At 41.9% G+C, this 22,457-nt stretch overlaps 2 protein-coding genes across 5 annotated transcripts in view; one reads left to right on the forward strand and one right to left on the reverse strand.

The window, feature by feature from the left end:
• The window catches only part of ABCC5 (ATP binding cassette subfamily C member 5), an 88,705-nt gene extending 86,732 nt beyond the window's left edge, over window positions 1-1,973 (reverse strand). For 3 of the 4 annotated variants that reach the window (XM_032875481.1, XM_032875479.1, XM_032875478.1), the window contains exon 1: window positions 1,898-1,972. The gene's annotated coding sequence lies outside the window, so the exon portion shown is untranslated. Of the gene's footprint in view, window positions 1-1,897 lie in introns of all 4 variants that reach the window. The other variant, XM_032875474.1, reaches the window with a different exon arrangement.
• A 9,923-nt stretch (window positions 1,974-11,896) lies between these two features.
• On the forward strand, window positions 11,897-16,259 carry LOC116878219 (5-hydroxytryptamine receptor 3C-like). Its single transcript, XM_032875483.1, is given in 9 exon segments — window positions 11,897-11,911; window positions 11,914-12,159; window positions 12,537-12,581; window positions 13,030-13,139; window positions 13,405-13,574; window positions 13,983-14,143; window positions 15,299-15,503; window positions 15,683-15,898; window positions 16,028-16,259. Coding segments are annotated over 9 exon segments (1,395 nt in total). The 3' UTR covers window positions 16,255-16,259.
• Window positions 16,260-22,457: the final 6,198 nt, after the last annotated feature.

Genomic DNA, 22,457 nt, shown 5'->3' on the forward strand with positions numbered 1-22,457 from the left:
AACCAAGGGAGATGGAAGGGGTGCGGCGGTAGCAGCTACCTACCTGTGCCCCGTAGCGGCCACTCGACCACGCTCCCGAGCATCAGCCCCGGAGCAAAACAAGCCTTTATAGCGGCATTGGCCGCCGGACTGCGCAGGCGTGCTGCACAAAGGCTCCCTGAGCCTGAAGGGAATTGTAGTTCCCCCTTCCAGGAGCCCGAGGCTCAACTCACGGCAAAGGACTCTATTTCCCAGAAGCGCCACAGAAGCCCTGGAGGAGGTGTAGGCTGCTCCTCCTTTCCACCGCGCTCCTGCCTCTGCACCGTCCTTCTTAGAGCTGCTGCAAGCGTGTCTGGAATCTTCTCTGAGGCCGTGTGCCCCAGTGCGTGGTCGGGAGGGTTGACAGGAGGTCTGTGTGGGCGGGCAACTCGGTGTTCGCGGGCAAGACGGACGCGACGGTGTGCGGCCATTCATAAACCAGAAAACACCGTGAAGGTCATCAGCGATCGACCAGCCCCAAATCTTTTCTCTTATGGCACTTAACATTTTAGGATTGTTTGCTCAGGATTCGACCCTGCATTCTGCACTATCACCTTTCTCACTTTTATCCCATTGCCCGTCCCATAATCTTGTGGTACCTGGTTTCTAGAGAATAAAAGGCGAGGATTGCGGGTTCTAGAGTAACAAGAGCCTTAGATACGGTGTGCCAACTCCTTTTGGAAATCAAACTGGTTCCCAAAGAGATTGATCACAGTATGTCTCTTTGTGTTTGATCAGTACCTTCAACAGGACCATAACATCACTACTCTTCTGCTGAGTTAGCCTACTCTGTATGTGGTGCTTTACCTGAAATTCTTGTTTCTTTCAATCTCCATAACAACACCTTGTGTAGATATATATTTTCCATTTTGGAGATTAAAAAGAAGAAGAAGAAGAAGAAAGTAAAGTGAATTGTCCAGCTTTATGCAACTAGCTAATTCATAAAGCTGAATTTAACATGGTGTTCCTGCCTAAGGATGGATTAATAGGCCAATGCAACAGAACAAAAAGGCTAGAAACAGACTCATGCAGATATGTAAACATGAACTGTGACCAGGAAAACAGTACAGATCAATTGTGACCCTGAAAACATTACAGATCAATACGGAAAGGAAGAAGGTTGGATAAACAGTGCTGGCACAATTGGCTATCTGTATTTTTAAAATCTCAGGGAATTATATCAGCCCACACAAGAAAAATCAATTTCAGGTAGATCAAAGGCCTACCTGTGAAAGGGAAAACTTTAAAATGTTTAGAAGAAAATGTGAAATATCTTTATGAATTTGGGAGTAGAGAAGTTCCAAAATAAGTTGCAAAACAAATAATAAAGGAAAGATTGATACATTTTTAGTACATTAAAACTTAAATTTCTGTACAAGAGCCATAAAGTGAAAAGTGAAACCACAAGTTATAACTAAAAAAGTTTGATACAAAGTGTACAAATAATTTCTATAACTCAATCAGAAATGGCAAATAACCCAGTACAAAAATAGGCAAATGATATGAACAGATAGTTCATACATAGTAAAGGAGACCTGGGCAGCCATTCAAACATGTAAAGACACCCAATCAGGAAAATAATCAGGGAAATTACAGTTAAAAGAGCAATGAGATACTATTTTATGCCCATCTCATGGAAAAACATACACACTTGACAACAGCAACTATTTTCAAGGATCTAGAAAAATGGGATATTTCACACATTGCTGGCAGAGTGGGTATCAATTGATAGAACCACATTAAAGAGCAATTTGGCCATATTTAGTAGATGGGAAATGGGCTACAGAGTTGTATTGTTAGGCCCCTAGCAGACCCCTAAGTGTAGTGGATTAAAGTCAATTTTATCTTTCTCATAAGTAGAAGTCTTAGGTAAGTATACCAGATCAGTTGTGTAGTCCTGCTCCTCACAGGCAGTTGGAGACCCAGGGTGGTGGTGATTCGGTCAGCTTCAACATACAGCTCCCAGAGTTGTTCTACTCATTGGCCCCACCAGTCACCTACGTGGAAGGAAGGCAACAGAGAATATGGAGAGGTGTGACCTGGTGTTGAGGCACCAGCAGGGAGGCAACACACATCATTTCCATTCACATTCTATTAGTGACAATGTAGTCATATGGGCACATCTAAGTGAGAGGAAAACTGGGAAATGCAATCATCAGCCGGGCAGCTATGAGCCATCTACCATCCCCATTACAATGGAAGAAGGAAAGAACAGATTTTAGTGGAAACCAATGGTTTCCGGCTCATATGCCTATCCTTGAACCTAGCAATGCCGCTTCTACATGCACGCTTTAGGGCAATCTTTCTCAAAGGAGGCTGCTGTGAGTGAGTTAAACCCTAAACAAAATAATCTGAGGGACTATATTCTCAGTTCTCCCAAGGATAACATGTATCTGGTATCATTCTAGATGTCCAGGGGAGAAGTTAATTCATTCCACACAGTGAATACCTTAGGGCATCAGTACTTAATGCTATTAGCTGAGAAAAGCTGCCCTAAAGGGCCTCCCCCAACCCCTACACATATACATACACAAGGAGATATATTCATTGAGCATTGTTTGTAGTAGTGAACATAATCGAAATCTAAATCATAATCTAAATTCCATTAACAAGAAAACAGAGAACTAGATTATGGCATTCATACAATGAGATACTATACAGCAGTTAAAGAACATGGGCTAGAACGTATCAGTATGTGTAAGCCTCAAAAACAATGTTGAGCCAAAATAAGTTCAGAAAGAAAATCGTCGTAGCCCCGTTTGTATTAATTTCTAAAATATGTACAAATGTGCTCTGTTGTTTATGGATACACATATATGTGCTTAAAAATATAAAACATACCTGGGCCTGATCAACAACAATTTCAAGGGGTTGTTAGAGGTATTATAGCCAGTGTTGGAAGTACAAGAAGCTCAAAGAGGGATACAAAAGGGGCTTCATTTGTTTCTGTAATATTTTATTTATTTTTTAAAGGACTTATAAATGTTAAAGTTTCACAAAGCTTGGAGCGGGTACACAGGTCCTTTTAATATCATTTGCTGTACTTTTTGGTAGCCTTTAAGAATTTCACAATAAAAATGTTTCACTCTCATAGAAACACACACTTCTCCCCTCAAGGGGGATATGCACAATTGAACAGAGGAATCTTGCAGAGATCTGTATCCATGTCTGGATCTACTGTGGAGAATTCCTGAAGCACCTCTGGCCATCTGGTTGGATCAGACAAACTTCTCAGCACGCCTCAAGCCACCACCATACTAGTACTCCCAATTCTGCACTATCGAACCCAACAGCTGCAAACCAAATACCTTCAGAGCAAATAAAAAGCTTCTAAAATCTCCTGAAATACTTTGCATATATTGATTATAGGTTAAAAAAAAAAAAAGAAGAACAGAACAGAAGAGCATTATGCAGTCCTTGCTCCGGCCTCAATATGCTATGATATTATGATACTATCTGCCACCGACTGGCTGAGCCAAAGACTTAATTATACTTATTTATAAGCATAATAAGATGTATGCTTATTTACATGGTATTGATTGCAAAGCATCCCCTCCTTAAAACATGTTTGTGTTGTGAAATGTTTTGGGGGGTGATATTCTCCAACCCTCAGACAAGCGACTAGAGTGGAGAATCTGTGTAAATCCAGACTTTCACACATTTTAAAATAATATTTATGTTGTGTAATATATTAAAAATACTCATTCATTCAGTATTTCATGGAGATATGTGGAGCTAATACAGACAAGTTTCCTGCCTTTATGGGGCTTAGAGTTACCAGTCAACATTAATCCAAATTTAAATTATAACTGTGGGGTGCCAGGAGTCCTGGGAGTCCTGGGATCGAGTCCCGCATTGGGCTCCTTGCTCAGCAGGGAGTCTGCTTCTCCCTCTGACTCTTTCCCCTCTCATGCTCTCTCTCTCACTCTTCTCTCTCTCTCAAGTAAATAAATAAAATCTTTAAAAAAAAATTATAACCGTGGGAGGTACTAGAGAAGGAAGGTATGAGTTGCATCTGAAGGACAGCAGGAGTTAGCGAGGTGAAGATGGTGGATGGGCAGAGCAAAGAGCACTCCACACAGAAGAAACAACAAAAACCAAGGGGTGGGAGAAGGAAGGGAAACCTCCGAAGGCCTTATAGACCATTACAGATCTTAGAGGAAGAGCAAAAGACAACCATTGCAAGGTTTTAAAAGGTGAGTGGGTTAAGGGTTGAGAAATCAGATTTGTATTTCAAAAACTCCACAGTGGCTGGCAAACTGGAGGAAGAATTAGAGGTAGCTAGAATGGAAAAGAGGAGTCTGGCTAGGAGTGCCTATGGTCACCCAGGGAAGAGATGATTAGTTTGGACTAGGATTATGGTAGAAAAGAAGGAGAGAAGTGAGTGGACTTGAAAGGAATTTAAGAGGAGGGGGGCCTGTGTGGCTCAGTCAGTTAAGTGGCTGCCTTCAGCTCAGGTCTTGATCTTAGGGTCCTGGTATCAAGTCCCGCTTCGGGCTCCCTGCGGGGAGTCTGCTTCTCCCTCTGTCCTCCCCTCCCTGACCCTGTTCGTTTGTTCTCACTCTCAAATAAATAAATAAAATCTTTAAAAAAAAAAGAACTTTAAGAGGTAAAGTCAGCAGACCTTCCTTGTTGATGGATTGCATAAAGTGGTGTGAGAAAAAGAGGCATCAAGGGTAACACCTAATTTTCTGGTTGCAAACCTGGATGGATGGTGGTATCACTGCTCACTGACAGAAGTGTTCTACTGTGGTAGCCTCTGGTAGCCTCCTCTACCCAGGTTCCCAGGACCTAATGTCAAATGGTAATGATCAACCCACACCTACTGGGACATGCACGTTGAATTCCCCTGCCACTTTTGAAGACAAAATTTTCCTTTTGCAGATCAACATCACAATGAAAGTCATTTTAATGAAATAAGTTTTTTTTTCCAGTTAGCTAATAAACAATCTTTTATTTGACATCACAGAAACAACAGTATGGGAGAATGATGTACCTCTTTAATGGTCTTGGGCAACCTAGAAAAAAGAAGAAGATTTAATATGTCAACAAAGCCAAAATGGGTGCAGTCACTATGGAAGACAGTATAGAGTTCCCTTAAAAAATTAAAAATAAAATTATCTTATGATTCATTAATTCTGCTCCTGGGAAAGAAAATGAAAACACCAACTTGAAAAGATACATGCATCCCTATGTTTATTGCAGCGTTATTTACAATAACCTAGATATGGAAACTACCCAAGTGTCCAACCATAGATGAATGCATGAAGAAGATTATATATGTATTATATGTATATAATGGAATATTAGTCATAAAAAGACTGAAATCTTACCATTTACATCAACATGGATGGATCTAGTGGGTATAATGCTAAATGAAATAAGTCAGAGAAAGCCACATACCATATGATTTCATTCATTCCTATATGGAATTTAAGAAACAAAACAAATGAACAGAGAAAAAAAGAGACCAATTAAAAAAACAGACTCTTAAATATGGAGAACAAACTGGTGGTTGCCAGAGAGGTTGCGGGGGAGGGGAATGAAATAGGTCAAGGGGATTAAGAATGTACTTAGCATGATGAGCACTGAGTAATGTACAGAATTGTTGATTCACTATATCATACACCTGATGCTAATATAATTTAATTATGTTAATTATACTGGAATTTTTAAAAAAATTTAATAAATCAGAAAAAAAAATGTCAACAATACTGAATGAAAGCCAAATGACATCTTTGTGTATTCTACAGACAAAAGTTTCATGGTATTTTCAACAGAGAACTACAGTGGGTGAAACAGTACACAGCAGTATAGGCACGTTATGACAAGTCATATCACATAGTCACTTTACAAAGGGAAGAATTACACATTTCCCACCTTCATAGTAATAATGTTCCAGGTTCATTAACAGTAACGGTAGTAGTTCGAAAGAAACGAAGAACTACTTTAAAAAAATTTTAAGTATCATTATGTTGAGACGCACTATCAAATTGGCCCAACAAAATAAAAGGTGTTCAAAAATTAGCTCCATGGGACGCCTAGGTGGCTCAGTGGGTTAAGCAGCTGCCTTTGGCTCAGGTCATGATCCCTGGGTCCTGGAAGCGAGTCCCATAAGGGGATCCCTGGTCTTTAGGGAGCCTGCTTCTCCCTCTGCTTGTGCTCTCTCTGCCTCTCTGACAAATAAATAAAATCTTTTTTAAAATTAGTCCTTTTGGGATGCCTGGGTGGCTCAGTTGGTTGGACGACTGCTTTCAGCTCGGGTCATGATCTCGGAGTCCCGGGATCGAGTCCCGCTTCGGGCTCCCACCTCCACGGGGAGTCTGCTTCTCCCTCTGACCTTCTCCTCGCTCATGCTCTCTCTCACTGCCTCTCTTTCAAATAAATAAATAAAATCTTAAAAAAATAAAAATAAAAATAAAAAAAATAAAATTAGCCCTTTGTTAAAAAGAGGGGGAAATGGACAGCAATTATCTAATTTTAATAAAACAATATTATCCACCACATTAAATTAGTGTTGTGTTGATTCTACAGTCTTATATGTGTATAATATGTAAATTTATTCTGATTTTATAGTAGTATAAGAGCTGTGAGTATAAGACTTTAGACATGATTTTATGAATATACATATTTAAGTGTTATTATAATTCAAGTCAACATCAGGGGCTTAGGAGTTTTGTTTCCCTTAAAGAGGTCTGAACCTTTTTCAACTTCGGGAACCCCTGAGTAAGAGAATAAAACCAAATTTCAGCTAGATATACAAGGCCTTCCATGATCTGGCCCCACATAATACCACAGTTTCATTTCCTGTTGCTCTCCTACTCAAATTTGAGGTCCTCACAACACTGTAGTTTCCATGTTTTTACTTTAGCTGTTCTTTTCCCCTGGAACAACCATCTAAATTTCCTTGGCTAAAACAAGCCTCACAGCCCATAGACAGGCCTCGGGATTTTAATCCTCCCAGAATGACAACTAATGGTTACTTACTCAGCTGGATAAATGTCTGACATCTCTCCTGGTAAGATGTACATGGGGGATTCTCCCACATTACTGAGAAGTATGGATGGGCACTTGTCAGGTCACATAGTGGGAAGCAACATGGTCCCACTAAGCCAGAGAAACCACACCAATAGTGCAGCCAAAATGCAGCCTTCTCTCTAAAACAGGCCTTCACAGGCTGGAAGAGTGGCCACTCCCAGTCACTCCCCAAAACTTCTCAAGTATTTTGCTTTACAAATATGGGCTTCTGGGGTGCCTGGGTGGCTCAGTCGTTAAGCGTCTGCCTTTGGCTCAGGTCATCATCCCAGGGTCCTGAGATTGAGCCCTGCATCGGGCTCCCTGCTCGGTGAGAGGCCCACTTCTCCCTCTCCCACTCTCCCTGCTTGTGTTCCCTCTCTTGCTGTGTGTCTCTCTCTCTGTCAAATAAATAAATAAAATCTTTAAAAAAAAAATATGAGCTTCTGGTGAGAAAAGACAAACCACTTCAGTCCACGTTTGTTATAACCTTTTTGGCGTGAAGATCTGTTCAGGAAAATCAGAAATCTAGGCAGGCTGTATTTATTTTTCACTCAAAGTAATTAACTCATTTATTGAATACCATGAGGAAAAAATACGTACTCTGAAAACACAAATTATATACTGGATTGATTATAAAACCACCAATGAGAATAATCCGCATTGCTTTTCAACTACTAAAATGTTAACTGTCTGAGCATATTTGCAAAGTAAAAATACCAAAACAGGTTTTTAAACTCTCATCCTAAAATTAGATCTAGGTGAGTGGCATGTGGCCTACAGCTCGTAGATCACTGATTTAAAGAAAAGGAAAAAAAAAAAAAAGATTCTTCCTCAAGACAAAGTTTATATGGCTGATGGATTCAGAAACAGCATGAAATTTTATCTATTTTACTTTCTATTTGCTTGTAGGTTCTTAGAGTTCTAATCAAATTTCAGGTTTTAGAATACTTATCTAAAAAATACCTAATTCATTTTCTAATTTCTGGTTTATTTATACATATGATGCTTGCATTCTATACCCCATCTGTAGAATCTTCAAATTTTTTTTCTTCTACATTTATTCTATTTACCTACAGCAGTGTTTCCCCAAAATAACAGATGAAGTGTTAGCCCCGCAAAATATTCTGAGAAAAAGAAATTTGAAGTCAACTAAGTTTGGGAAATTGTATATATGATATTCAAGTCACATGAACATTAAACACTCTGAGAAATCCTGAAATAATAAAACCCATTTAGCCTTCTTTAATTCAGTATTTACTAGACTTATCTGAACTTGAAACAACAAGAATAATTTTTTAGAAATGCATTCCACATCCTATAGAACTAGTGTTCTGCAGAAAATGCTTTGAGAAATGCTGATCTAAAGTCACCTTAATCATGATCCTGGGGTCCTGGGATCAAGTCCAGAATCAGGCTCCCTGCTCGGCAGGGGGTCTGCTTCTCCCTCTCCTTCTGCTCCTCTGCCCTGCTTGTGCTCTCTCTCTTTCTCACTCGCTCTCTCTCTAACAAATAAATTACAATAAATAAAATAAGTAAGTAAGTAAGTCACCTTAAAAACAAACAAAACCTCCTCAGAGGAGAAGGGATTCTCAAATGATATAGGGGGCTGCTGGAGAGAGTGAGGGACGACCCTTATAGTAACCAAAAGCTGAGCAAGACTGGGAGAAAAGACTAATGCTCACTGCAATCAGGATTGCTGCAGTCAACCTAGACATTTTAAATCCAGAAGAATCCATTCAGGTTGAAGCAACTGAGCAATCTCAAGAGAGCCAGAATAACAATGACAGCTACTATTATTGCCGTTTGTACTTTTATTTCTGCTTCAATTCAGTAATTGCTTAGAATGGGAAAGGTACCACACCAACATTATCTCTAACCACATAAAACGCCAATATGAGAAAGAAGGAAACCCTTGTTACTGCATTATTCCAGCTCAGTCTGTAAAATTTCTTCACTGAAGCAATTGTTTTCTCCCCGGCCCTTTTTTAGATTTTATTTATTTATTTGACAGAGAGAGAGCACAAGCAGAGAGAAAGGGAGAAGCAGGCTCCCTGCTCAGCAGGGAGCCTGATGGAGGGCTCCATCCCAGGACCCTGGGATCATGACCTGAGCTGAAGGCATATGCTTAACTGACTGAGCCACCTAGGCACCCCTTCAATTGCTCTCCCTTTGTTCTCTAAGCCATTCATTACCCTCTCTGGAGCCTTTCCTAATGCAACTAATTCTAGTATAAAACAAGTTAAAGCCTTTGGGCACCTGGGTGGCTCAGTGGGTTAAGCCTCTGCCTTCAGCTCACGTCATAATCTCAGGGTCCTTGGATCGAGTCCCACATCCGGCTCCTTGCTCAGCAGGGAGCCTGCTTCCCCCTCTCTCTCTCTGCCTGCTTGTGATTTCTGTCTGTCAAATAAATAAATAAACTCTTAAAAAAAAAAAAAGTTAAACCCCACTGATGACTTTGGTCTACTTAACCATACCACGTCTGGTTTCCACCATTAATCAAATAGTTGTACATGCTAGAGGCGTCTGGGTGGCTCAGTCAGTTGAGTGCCCGACTCTTGATTTTGGCCCAGGTCATGATTTCAGGGTCATGAGATTGAACCCCAAGTCCAGCTGTGTGCTCAGTGCAGAACGTGCTTGAGATTTTCTTTTTCTCCCTCTTTCTCTGCCTCTCCCCCTGCTTGATCATGAAATAAACAAACTAGCTAAATAAATAAACAAAATATTTTAAAAAATAATAATTGTACATCTACATCTGATCAGACTTATGATCACCTAGGCATGGCAGGGTATTTTGAAATTATTTCCCAAAGCTCTTTTAAAATTATGCAAGAAAATACATCTTTACTCTCAAAGGCAAATTCAAATGCCTAAAAGAGACCAAGGAAGTAACATAAATGAGGGCAGCTGGTCAGGAATAATCAATAGTTGGTGGCAGACTGTGCTGATCTAGAGAGAATGTTCCATCCAAAGTGTGTGACCATTAACTTTGGCAGATTGTTGTCAAGGAAAAATGTGAGTCCAGTATTGCTTGATCTTATTTTTTCAAATGAAGCCAGAAATACAGTTTTTTCATGAGATTTCCCAATTTTTAATATGCTTACAATTAACTAATTTCTTATAAACATTAGCAGGGCCAAAACAGCATTAATTTCAAGCTGTTCACTCATGTTCTCATCAGTCAACTTCTACTAAACACTGCATTGCCTCTACCATCTTCCATCTACCCCACTGATCACTCCCTCCAACCAGTAGACCAGGGGCACTTTCGACGGACTCACAAAACCAAAAGATTTTCCAGTACTGAAGTAATATTTAAAACCTCAGAGTGAGAAGTTGATTATAAAAAGGAAGCCCCCAGTTTTTTTGCAAGATGGTAGCAAGGTTAAAATGCCCCTTGAAAGCTTGGGCAATTATCATGAGCCTTTTCTATGATGCATTATATGCCAGACTGACTCTAAGTATGAGGAGACCATTAGCCCTGCCCTAGTTAACCAAGTATTTTTTCTTCCTCCTCTCCAAACTGATTTGCCAGATTACTTTTGGAGATGAGATTCAGGCTCAGCTAGGGCACAGGGTGGGGTAGTCCTCTGTGACATTCTCGTGTCACCAGGGGTGCTTGTTAGAAAGATGCCACCTGATACATGTATTATTCAAAGCTAGGGTTCAAGGTGTGGCCTATGGTCTTTTAAGATCAACATCATCACTAAGTCCCCAGAGATCAACATTATCTCAGAGAAGAGCCAAAGAGAAGAAGATGGGAAGAGGTAGGCTCCATGAGAATGGAGGCTTCCTCTGCCTCATTGTCCACGTGCTGCTTCAAGGTAAGAAGGGACCGGAGCAAAAACAAAGCGAACATATAGCTTCTGAGAAACAGACAAACCAGGCTAATTTTTGTTATTCCTAGATAGTCAACACCTGAATGTTCATTTTGGTAAACATGAAAACTCAGAACACTGGCAGCTTTGTACCTTTTTGTAAGATCTTTCTTTCCCTGTGCTTCTCTTGGCCTCTTCTCTTTCCCCATGTCTTTCTCTTTCCAGGCATATAACCTAACTGCATGTTTCTGGGTGTCAACTAATGTTAAAAAGAAGACAATTTTTTTACAGCTCTCTTGAAGTAAATTAAATGGAACAGAGAAAAGGCTAAAGAGAAGAAGATGATGAGAAGACCTGTCATGAAAAAGGGAAACATTTTCAGCAAAATTTTTTTCAGTGTAGATTGTTTTTCTCATTCATTGTCGAAAATGAACAATGAGGGTTAGTATAATATCAAAGATTGATCTGAATAGACTCTACTAGAAGTTGTTACCACATAATTATCTATTCTGCATCACAAGGTATGACTAGAAAAGGGCTAGGTATAAGATGGGTATCAAAGAACTCTTTTTAAGATAGTCTCAGTGGTGAGAATCACTCTGGTTTAGAAGAGAACAATCATAGCACATAGTAGAGACACAGTAAATTCTTATGAACTTGAAAAACTGAGATCCTTCCTTAAGGTTCCACATACCTCACACTCCCTACCTGATTGCCTTCGTCATTAATTGATTATCATCTATGTTGTATTAATAGAGCAAGGAGAACTGTGATTGCAAAAATTATCACTGATGTCAACCAGGTGTATCAAGGAGAGAAATGAGTAATGTAAGGACACTGAGTGAAGGTGAAAAGGTTTGTGGTGAGATTCAGGACACTGTAAAGTGGTGGTCAAGGCTGAGTTTGCCTACATGTTTGGACAAGTTTTGCATGGGGACACAAACAATGGAATTGAGGATAGAGCCCTGACTCAGCTCACCTCATGAACTTCCACCATTTGCCTACCAGCCCAGGCCACACTTGTGGCCCAGGTAGGAGGAGCTTACATGCTTCTCCCATGTCCCCTGTTTTCTCTTTGTGCAGAAACACCTGCCAGTCCCCCAGTCCTGGCACTCTTCTCACAAGGTCTCTGCTCTCTGCAGGAAGAGGAGACACTTTCACCATCAATTGTTCAGGCTTTGACCGGTATGGGGTGGATCCTGCTGCCTTCCAAGCAGTGTTTGATAGAAAGGCCTTCCGTCCAGTCGTCAACTACAGCATCCCCACTCATGTCAACATCTCCTTCACTATGTCTGCCATTGTGGAAGTGGTAAGTCCTGACTCAACACTGCAATGGGCTGAGCAGTGGTAAGCAGTGGGTTCCCTGCTTGAATTTTATAAAATGAAAATTTCATTCTTTGGGGTGGGAAGCCATGACAGGGATGCTTTGGTGACATCATGGCAGGTAAAATCTGTCCCTTTTTTGACTACTCCATAAGAATCATAACCCCAATGGACTTTCATACTTTTTATTTTCACTTAAATTTTCCTTATACCCTGGATTATTTGACTTACATTTTTCAGTGGTTTATGATTAAAAATCATAATTGCCACATAGAACAGCCTTGGAAATGAGTAGGAGGCAGGTGGTGGCATTGGACTTGACTTTATGAAGGCAATGATTCCAGATGAAAATTTTTTTTTCAGGACGCACAGCTTCAACTGATGACATCTTTCCTGTGGCTAAACGTGGTATGATAGACTGTTTCCCCTTTACTGTTTCCCCTTTACCTCCCTTTTTCCACTCCTGGGCACAGATTACAATGGATAAAGCTGAGAAAACTCACAAATTAGATAAGTTCAAACAGAACCAGGATAACAAATGAAAATACAAAACTTCCTGATTATCCTGACAGTTTTGGAGTGCAGAGATGGGGCACAGAAAGAAAGTAGCATAAAGGTCATGGAAGACAATATTTAAGTGGCTGCATCCCACAGACTCCAAAGCTAAGCTCAAGGTCTCCCTTGAGAGCATTGAGGGAGAAGTAGAAAGACATTGTTAATGACATAGTGATAGCTGTCACCAGGGAGGGGGTAAGAGAGTGAGGAAATGAGAGAAAAAAGAAATGAAAGTGCAGGAGACAGAGTGTGACTAAAACTAGTTCCCACCCCATTTGTCCCACACCATGGTTTCCTATAGATCTGGTACAATCCATTCATCAGGTGGAACCCAGAGGAATGTGGGGGCATCAGGAAGATCAGCATAGCAGCTGAGTATCTTTGGCTTCCAGATATCTTCATCGAGGAGTTGTGAGTATCAGTGTTGAAAAAAAGCAAGAAGGAAACCCTCTTTCCAAGGAAAGGAATGATATAACCAATAGGGGGCACACAAAGACTCAGTTTAGAAAAAGCAATGTCTGAACTGAACTTCCAAAACCCCCCAGAACATAGCTATAGGTAGAAAGGGGAAGTCAAATGAGTGGGTTTGGAGCACAGGAATGACATGACCTGAGAAAGAAGGCCACGACTGACAGGGAACCCACACTGTCCACCTTCCCATCCTTCTCACATACAGCATGGATGTGGATCAGACAGCTACAGGTCTCATGGCTTATGTCAACAGTGAAGGTCTCATCAAATATGACAAGCCGATGAAGGTGGTCAGCATCTGTAACCTGGACATCTTCTATTTCCCCTTTGATGAACAGAACTGCACGCTCACCTTCAGCTCATTCATCTATACAGGTGAGTAAGGCTCTTTGTAGTAGCCTACTGAGAGGCAGAGAGAGGGTTTTTTTTTTTTTAAGAACTTTTAAAAAAATATATATATATTTTATTTATTTATTTGATATATATATATAGAGAGAGAGCACAAACAGGGTGAGGGGCAGAGGGAGAAGCAGATGGCCTGCTGAGCAGGGAGCCTGATGCAGGGCTGGATCCCAGGACCCTGAGATCATGACCTGAGCTGAAGGCAGGCGCTTTAACCAACTAGGTCACCAACACGCCCCCAGAGAAAGGATTTTGAGAAAGAAGAACAGTGAGGGGATCTCACTGAAAGGGGTGTGGGAGTTGAGTGGTAAGGAGTTCAATAGTCTGGGAAAGGGGGTTGGGAGCATTTGGGAGGCTGAGTTGTCTGGGTCTCCTTTGCAGTGGAGAATGTGGTCCTGGGCATGGAGAAGAAAGTGCAGGAGATTTCGAACACATCACAGAACCTCATTCGGAGCAAGGGGGAGTGGGTACTTTTGGGTATCCACCAGAGAATGATGAAGATGACTGTGGGCACCAACCAGTATGACCAAATCATTTTCTATGTGAGCTCAGGGACCGTGGTTGTGATCTTCTCTAAGATTCATAGCTTATGTCCCCTACCAGAACGTAAGCCCTCCCACTAGAAAGTAAGAAGGCTGGAGACTTTTTATCATTTTTTTTCACTGATAAACCCCCACCACCTAGAACAGTACCTAGAACACAGTAAATATTGATTGAATAAATCCTCCCGGGGGGGCAGGGGGAGAAGCTCCCATGGGAGTGACTCCTAGTGAAAGTGAGCTTCCCAACTCCCATGACTATCAGAACTCTTTAGAAGGCAAAAATTTTCATGTTTATATATATATTTTTAATCTTTGACATTTTATTTTTTTTATTTTTTTTATTTCTTTTCAGTGTTCCAGAATTCATTGTTTATGCACCACACCCAGTGCTCCATGCAATACCTGCCCTCCATAATACCCACCACCAGGCTCACCCAACCTCCCACCCCTTGCCCCTCCAAAACCCTCAGATTGTTTTTCAGAGTCCATAGTCTCTCATGGTTCATCTCCCCCTCCAATTTCCCCCAACTCCCTTCTCCTCTCCATCTCCCCATGTCCTCTGTGTTATTCCTTATGCTCCACAAGTAAGTGAAACCATATGATAATTGACTCTCTCAGCTTAACTTATCTCACTCAGCATAATTTTATGTTTATTTTTAAAAAGAGAAGGTGGAAAAGTTATGAAACACTATCTGTGGGATATTATGCTTCCAAATCCTAGTGACCCCAAAATTATCTGCCACTATCTTACTTTCCTTTCCATTAGTCTTGAATGGCCACAAGCAAAGTCACTAGAGATTAGACCTTGATGAGGAAAAAAGCAGAAATACAAGGAAAAAATACACATAATACCTAAGAATTGGTTGCACAGTCCTGCCAAGAGCCCTACATTGGTAGGGCTAAAAATGGAAGTGGAGAAAGTTGACACCTTGGGTCAGCAAGGAATGAGATACATTTCAGTGGTAAGCAGCATGGCAGAGTCAAATCTTGGAAAGGCAGACTGTGGTGATTAAGATGAATTTGTTGGAAAGAGGGACTTGAGATAAATTTCCTTCCTAGACAGTTTGGTCTGGGACAGATCTCAACTCTTGCTCTTAACTGGGTCAGCAGCCTCCCAGCCTATTCCTCACTTGCTGCCCTCTCTCCTTCCCCCAGGTGGCCATCAGGCGCAGGCCCAGACTCTATGTCATAAACCTCCTGGTCCCCAGTGGCTTTCTGGTTGTTATCGATGCCCTCAGCTTCTATCTGCCGGCAGAAAGCGAGAATCGTGCCCCATTCAAGATGACACTTCTGCTGGGTTACAACGTCTTCCTGCTCATGATGAATGACTTACTCCCAGCGACTGGCACCCCCCTCATCAGTATGGCCCCTCCCTCCATCAGGAGACTAAAAGCAAGGTGGGGGGGTGGGCTGGGGACATGGACCAGTGGAACCAGGTCAGAGTGAAAAGAGATCCTGGAAAGGACCCTTTGGGAAAGGAGGAAACACAAAGTCCTGGGAGGTACCTCCAGCCCTCATGCATCCCCATCTTCCCTCCAGGTGTGTACTTTGCCCTGTGTCTGTCCCTGATGGTGGTCAGCCTGCTGGAGACCATCTTCATCACCCACCTGCTGCATCTGGCCACCACCCAGCCCCCACCCATGCCTCGGTGGCTCCACTCTCTGCTTCTCTACTGGGCCAGACCAAGGACATGCTGCCCCACTGTGCCCCAGAAGGGAAATAAGGGCCTGGACCCCACCCCCACCCACCTGCCTGGTAAGGGGAGTCAGCACTGCCCCCACTTCCTCTTCCCACACCTCCACTCCCTGCTTTGCCTCCCTCCCTGGCCCCCTCCCTCCCCAGGTGCACTTCATGGCCCATGGCTGAGACTCTGTTTCTCTGTAGGCGTGAAGGAGCCCGTGGAGTTGGTGGGGAAGGTGGCGGGTCCCAGAGAGGCAGAGTTAACTGGGAGCCCTGAGTCAAGGGCCCAGGAGGAACAAGAGGCTCAGAGGCAGCCCTTGGTCGACCTGTGGGTGCAGTTCAGCCACATGATGGACACCCTGCTCTTCCGCCTCTACCTGCTCTTCATGGCCACCTCCGTGGTCACGGTCATCATCCTCTGGAACACCTAGGCAGATATCCACATCCACTTCTCCCTGCAGTTTCTCTTGGTGTTAGAGCCAGCCAGACCTGGGCCCCTTTTCTGATCTTCGCTACTTATCCCCAGGGACTACCATGTCCCCATTTATACTCCCCAAACTCCAACCCTATGGAGCAGGTTCAGCACTGCCCCAAACAAATTCCTGATTTCTCATATGCCATAGTTCTCATTCCTACACACTTTCAGTACTCCTTAGCCACACCTAACTTCTGACTGTTATCAATGGAGGTCAGGGTCAGCAGAGTCTCTCCTTGATTGATTGTTCCAAGAAACAACTTTTCAGAAGGCACTGGCTCCTCAGCACATGTAGGGTAGGCCTACAAACACTGGAGCGAGAGTCCTCTTGCAGACACTCTGATAGCTCACTCTCAACAACTGTAATCTAATGTGATTTGAAGTCTTTCAGACACATTTACAGATTTAAAAAAATGAAAAGGTCAAGTCTCATTTGTAAGAAATCACTGTAAAATATTTATAATTGCGAAATGTTTCTTTCATCAACCACTTTCATTTCACTTGCCTTTAATTGTTCACTTGCCTGAAATTGTTCTTTGAAATAAATGATATATTGTATCTCCCCCCACCTCCAGAATTCACAAAATCAAACAGGGAGGGCCTTCTGAATATATGCTTGGGGGCACCTGTGTGGCTCAGTTGGTTAAGCATCTGACTCTTGACTTCCGCTCAGATCATGATCTCAGGGTCATGAGATTAAGCCCTGCTTGGGGCTCCACACTCAGCAGAGCCTGCTTGAGATTCTCTTTCTCCCTCTGTCTCTGCCCCATCCCCCACCCCCACCTTGCGCTCGCTCACTCTCTTGCTCAAATAAATAAAATCTGATATACGTGCTTAGAGGAGGCCCAGGAAGGCTGGTTAAGGACCTCAATTAAAGGGCTCAAGTTAAACAAATCATCACATAGCCATACAATTAGATGATTTGTAGCCATTTAAAGCAAGACTATAGATCAAAGTTAATACCATGGAAACAGGTCCATGACATATAAAGTGGAAAAAACAAGTTACAAAACAGTTTTTATATGTTAAGTTCTGTTTGGGAAAAAAAGAAAGAAAGTAAAGAAAAAGAGGGCTGGAGAGAAGTGCAGAGAAAAAAGTGCAGATGGCTAGAGACCAGAACATAAGCAAACTTTGTCCTGGATAATGGGATGAGAAATGATTACCCTTTCTTTTATATCTTCATCTGTGTTTTCTTAGTTGTTTTCAATGAACATGTATTATTTTTACTACCAAAAACCCCCTAGTTTTTAAAGTGTTCCTAATCAATAATACTTTACACCTTCCTGGGCAGATACGATCTTGGGAAGGATTCTAACAGCTGGCCCTCAGGAATTGAAAAGGGAAGAAAAAGAATACCAAAGACAAATTTCTGAATTATACTTCAATTAGGTGAATACATTTCAGAGATTTATTTATATTTCTGTCTCCACTAAGAGAGTATGTCTTCGTGTAGATCAGATACAATGTCTCATTCATTTTTAAAACTCAGTAAATGGTAATAATCCTGATATACCATGGGTCCTTAATACAGACTCACTGAGTGATTAAATGTATGCATTAATGCCAGCCAACCAAGAATCCATATTTTACTCTCCCTAGTTATAATCCCTTTAGCCCATCCTGGTATATTTTATTTTATTTTTCCATGTCTCATATGGAAAATTAGCAACCCATTTTTATAATTCAACTTTACCTTTGAGTTCTTAGAGATGTTAATTATACACCAACAGGCATTTTGGCTTGCACATTCTCATGTGTTTCTTTCCATTACTCAGAACATATTTCTCATGCAGAAACCTGTCCTTGACTTTTGCCAATAGCATACAATGAAGAGTGTTTACCACATCTTTGAGGAATTTCAAATTTCTTAACATCACTTTTGCATCATTTCTTTTCCCTTTCCCATCTCCACATTTATATTTCTCTAGATGTCATTTTGTAATTTTTTTCCACCTTATTGACAGGTGGCTTTGGGTTTTCTGTGCCAAGACCATTATAACTGACAATATCCTTTGCAAAAGAACATTCTGTTCACATGTTAGGGTTGAGGTGAGCCTTGTGGTCTGAAATATGACCTAAAAACAAAGCAAAACATTTTAAGGTAGTACTAGCTTAGACATGTCATCAGGAACAATAGGAGTATTTCACAGCTTCGGAGTGCTTCTGGTTCCTGCCATCCTTCTCCTATTTAAAAAATACATATAAATCGTAGCCCTTGTGATAATAACTTTATTTTCTTTTCCTCCAGTTTCTATTCTAAACCTCTGTTAAGAATGTGCCTTGGAACTTTATGGACTGTAAAAACCAGACCACTGGGATGCCCGGGTGGTTTAGTCAGTTAAGCATCTGCCTTCAGCTCAGGTCATGATCCTCGGGTCCTGGGATTGAATCCTGCATCGGGCTCCCTGTTCAGCAGGGATTCTGCTTCTCTCTCCCTCTGCCCCTCTCCCCTACTTGTGTGCTCTCTTTCTCTCTCTCGAGTTAAAAAAAAAAAAAAAAAAAAGCAAAACCCTGCCCACTGGCCCTGGATGTATTACTGTCCTCAAATGTTTGATCATGTTTCTAACTTCTTGAGTTGTTTCTACTAGCTTCCTACTCTCTTTTCATTAGCACCATCCAGGGGTATCCTCACAACCTTTTCACATCTCAGTGTTTCTTTTCTTTTCTTTTCTTTTTTTTAACTCCAGTATAGGGGACACACAATGTTACATTAGTTCTGCGTGTACAACACAGTGACTTGACAAATCTATACGCTATGCTATGCTCACCACTGTGACCATACAACACTATGAAGTACCATTGACTGTATTCCCTAGGCTGTGCCTTTCATCCCCATGACTTAGTCATTCCATACCTGGAAGCCTGAACCTCCCTCTCCCCTTCACCCATTTTGCCCAACCCTCCTCCCCTTTGGTGACCAGCAGTTTGTTCCCTGTATTTATGTGAATATCTTTTTGTTGTTTATTGGCTGTTTGTGTTTTCTGTTCTATAAACTGCCAATTTATTTATTCCATTCATTTTTCTGATAGGGTTTTTTGTCACTGTTATTCATTTATGGGCATGTTTTACATATTTTCTACTATTCTTTTGTCAGTTATGTGTTGCAAAGGTATTTTCCCAGTTTATGATTTGACTTTTCACATTTAGTGTCCTTTTTTTTTAAGATTTTATTTATTTATTTGAGAAAGAGAGAGTGAGAGAGAACATGATTGGAGGGAAGGACCAAGGGAGAAGCAGACTCCCCGCCGAGCAGGGAGTCCAATGTGGGCGGGACTCAATTCCGGGACTCGAAGATCATGACTTGAGCCGAAGGCAGACACTTAACCAACTGAACCACCCAGGTGCCCCACATTTCCTGTCCTTTAATGAAAATAAGTTAAAATTTTTTAAATGCTGAATTTATCAGTCATTTCCTTTATGTTTGTGCTTTTAGGGTCCTATTTTCAGAAGTCCTTCCTTACCCAAAGTTCTAAACCCTAAAAAACGCGGAGAAACTGGATCATTCATACATTGTGGGTGGGAATGTTAAACGGTACTGCCACTCTGGAAAAGAGTGCTGCAGTTTCTTTAAAAACTGTACATGCAAATACCATATAATCTAGCACTTCTGAGTATAATTTCCAGAAAACTTTTGTTCACACAAAAACCTGTAGACAGACATTTATAACAGCTTTATATGTAAGACAAAAACTATAAACAACTCTGTGAAAAAATGTATATTTGGTCTTTGTTCCCAGTTCCTGACACAGAGTTCATAAATCCCTTGGAATTTCCTAGGTAATAAGAGCATCTTTTGTTCTAATGAGGTGACTCTTGGTAGGCTCCTGGATAACTTCAGGATGGGAACTGGTCACCAGAAAGACCAAGGCATGATGGGAAGCTTGGAACTCTCTGCCCCAATCCCCATCCTCTAGGGAAGGGAGAGGGGCTGGAGATTGAGTTCATAATTGATCACACCTACATAATGAGGCCTCCACAAAAAATCCTTAAACTATGTAGTCTGGAGACCTTCCAGGTTGGTGACATATCCACCTACATGATGGAACTCCACAGACAGAAGAAGCTCCTGCCTTTGGAACCCTTCCAGATCTCACCCTGTGTACCTTTTCACCTGGCTGTTCATCTGTATACTTTATTATAAACTTTTCAGCAAGTAAACAGAAGTAAATGTTTCCATGAGTTCTGTGAGCTGTTATAGCAAAAATCTGAATCTGAGGAGGGTGTTATGGGGATCTCCAATTTATTGTCAGTTGGTCAGAAGTACAGGAGGCCCTGACTTACAATTGGCCCCTGAAGTGGGGTTCAGTCTTGTGGGATCGAGCCCTTAACCCAAGGGGTATGCCAGAAGGGGTAGTTCAGAAGTACTTGGTGTGAGGGAAAAACCCACAATTTGGTATCAGAAGTGTTGTGTGAGGACCTGGGTGGCTCAGTCGGTTATGCATCCGACCCCTGATTTCGGATCAGGTCATGATCTCAGGGTCCTGGGTTGGAGCCCTGTATCAGGCTCCATGCTCAGCGGGGAGTCAGCCTGAAAGTCCCTTCCCCCTCCCTTTGCCCCTCCCCCCTCAAATAAATAAATAAATCTTTTTTTTCCCAAGTGTTGTGAGGAAAGTAGAGGAAATAAGTGTTCTCCCTTAAAACTCAGAAGTTCCTCAACAAAATTTAAAAAATTTTAAAAACCTCAGAAATCCTTCAACAGGTAAGTGGTTGAATAAACTGGGGTACATTCCTACCTCGGAATACTAGTCAGCAATAAAAAGGAATGCATCCTGATACACACAGCCATCTGGATGGGTCTCCTGAGAAATACCGAGAGAAAAAAAGCCAGTCTCAAAAAGTTTATACTGTGCTATTTGATCTATATAACATTCTTGAGACAACACAATTATAGAAACAGAGAACAAACGAATGGCTGCCAGACAGCAGGAGCTTAGGGAGGGAGGGAGGTGGTTGTAGCTATAAAAGGAGAACATAGGGATCCTGGTGTTAAAGTTCTCTATCTTGACTATCTATCAGTATCAGTATCCTGGTTGTGGTATGGTAACACAGGCCAGCCCAAAAGTTTTCAATGAAGTGTGAATCACAACCATCTGGGGAGATTTTAAATACACACAACACACACCCCCCTCATTAGGGGTTGGGGAGGGAGGGCGTGCAGTTATCTTCAAAAAGCTCACCAAGTGTTTTTTGTTTTTTTTTTTCCTCACACATTCCCACATGGCCCCAGGGCTGTAGGCCTTTAGAGACACTACATAAGGAAAGAAAGCAAGAGAGTTAGGAGGATGGCAAAATGAAGAACTGGACTGGGCAGGGGTGCCTGGGTGACTCAGTCAGTTAAGCACCCGCCTTTGGCTTAGGTCATGATCCCAGGGTCCCGGGATCAAGCCCCAAGTCTGGCTCCCAGCTCAGTGGGAAGTCTACTTCTCCTTCTCTCTCCACCTCTCCCCCCGCCTTGTTCTCTCTCTTTCTCAAATGAATAAATACACTCTTTAAAAAAAGAAAAAAGCATTGGACTAGGGAAAACCAAAGAGAGGAAACCTTATGAAGATGTTCCAGTAGTGCAAACAAGGGACGAGGCAGGTCGGTACTGGCTGCTCTAGCTGTGAGGGCAGAGGTCCATTGGTTAGGTTTACGTCATGAAAGAGAAGCTTGCTCTCTCAATATTTTTAACTCACTACTGACAATAATCCCTAATGTCCACAAGTGAGTAAAAAGATACATTTCTAGGTCTGCAACAAAATAATTACAAGTTTTTGCCTTGTGAAATTAGCAGGTGTTTCCACCACATCCCTTTCTGAGGGATCCATGCACTTTCCTGAGGCATAGTTAGTTCCAGAAGCACCTGATGAGTGCTTTATCAGTGGCTTTACCTGACCCATCTCCCACAACCTCCATTTTCCCTGAAAGGTACTTGGAACTCAGATTTAAATTCACTCATCTAGACAAGGCTGCTAAACAGGTGCTTTTCTCCCTGGTCTTGGCCTAACTTCCCCACCGCCTGGCGCCCGGAAGGCATACCAGCACAGGGGCAAAGCAGGACACTCTGATGTGATTTCTCTGGCCACAGCCTTTCACCAGGGAGTGGTCACCTGTCATGAGCACTATTCAAAACCAGGAACCAAGGTGTGGTCTGAGCTCCTTTAAGCTCAACAGTTTGGG

This window comes from Lontra canadensis, unplaced genomic scaffold (genome assembly GCF_010015895.1).
Source record: "Lontra canadensis isolate GAN:19392208 unplaced genomic scaffold, GSC_riverotter_1.0 scaffold56, whole genome shotgun sequence".
Classification (NCBI taxonomy): Eukaryota; Metazoa; Chordata; class Mammalia; order Carnivora; family Mustelidae; genus Lontra; species Lontra canadensis.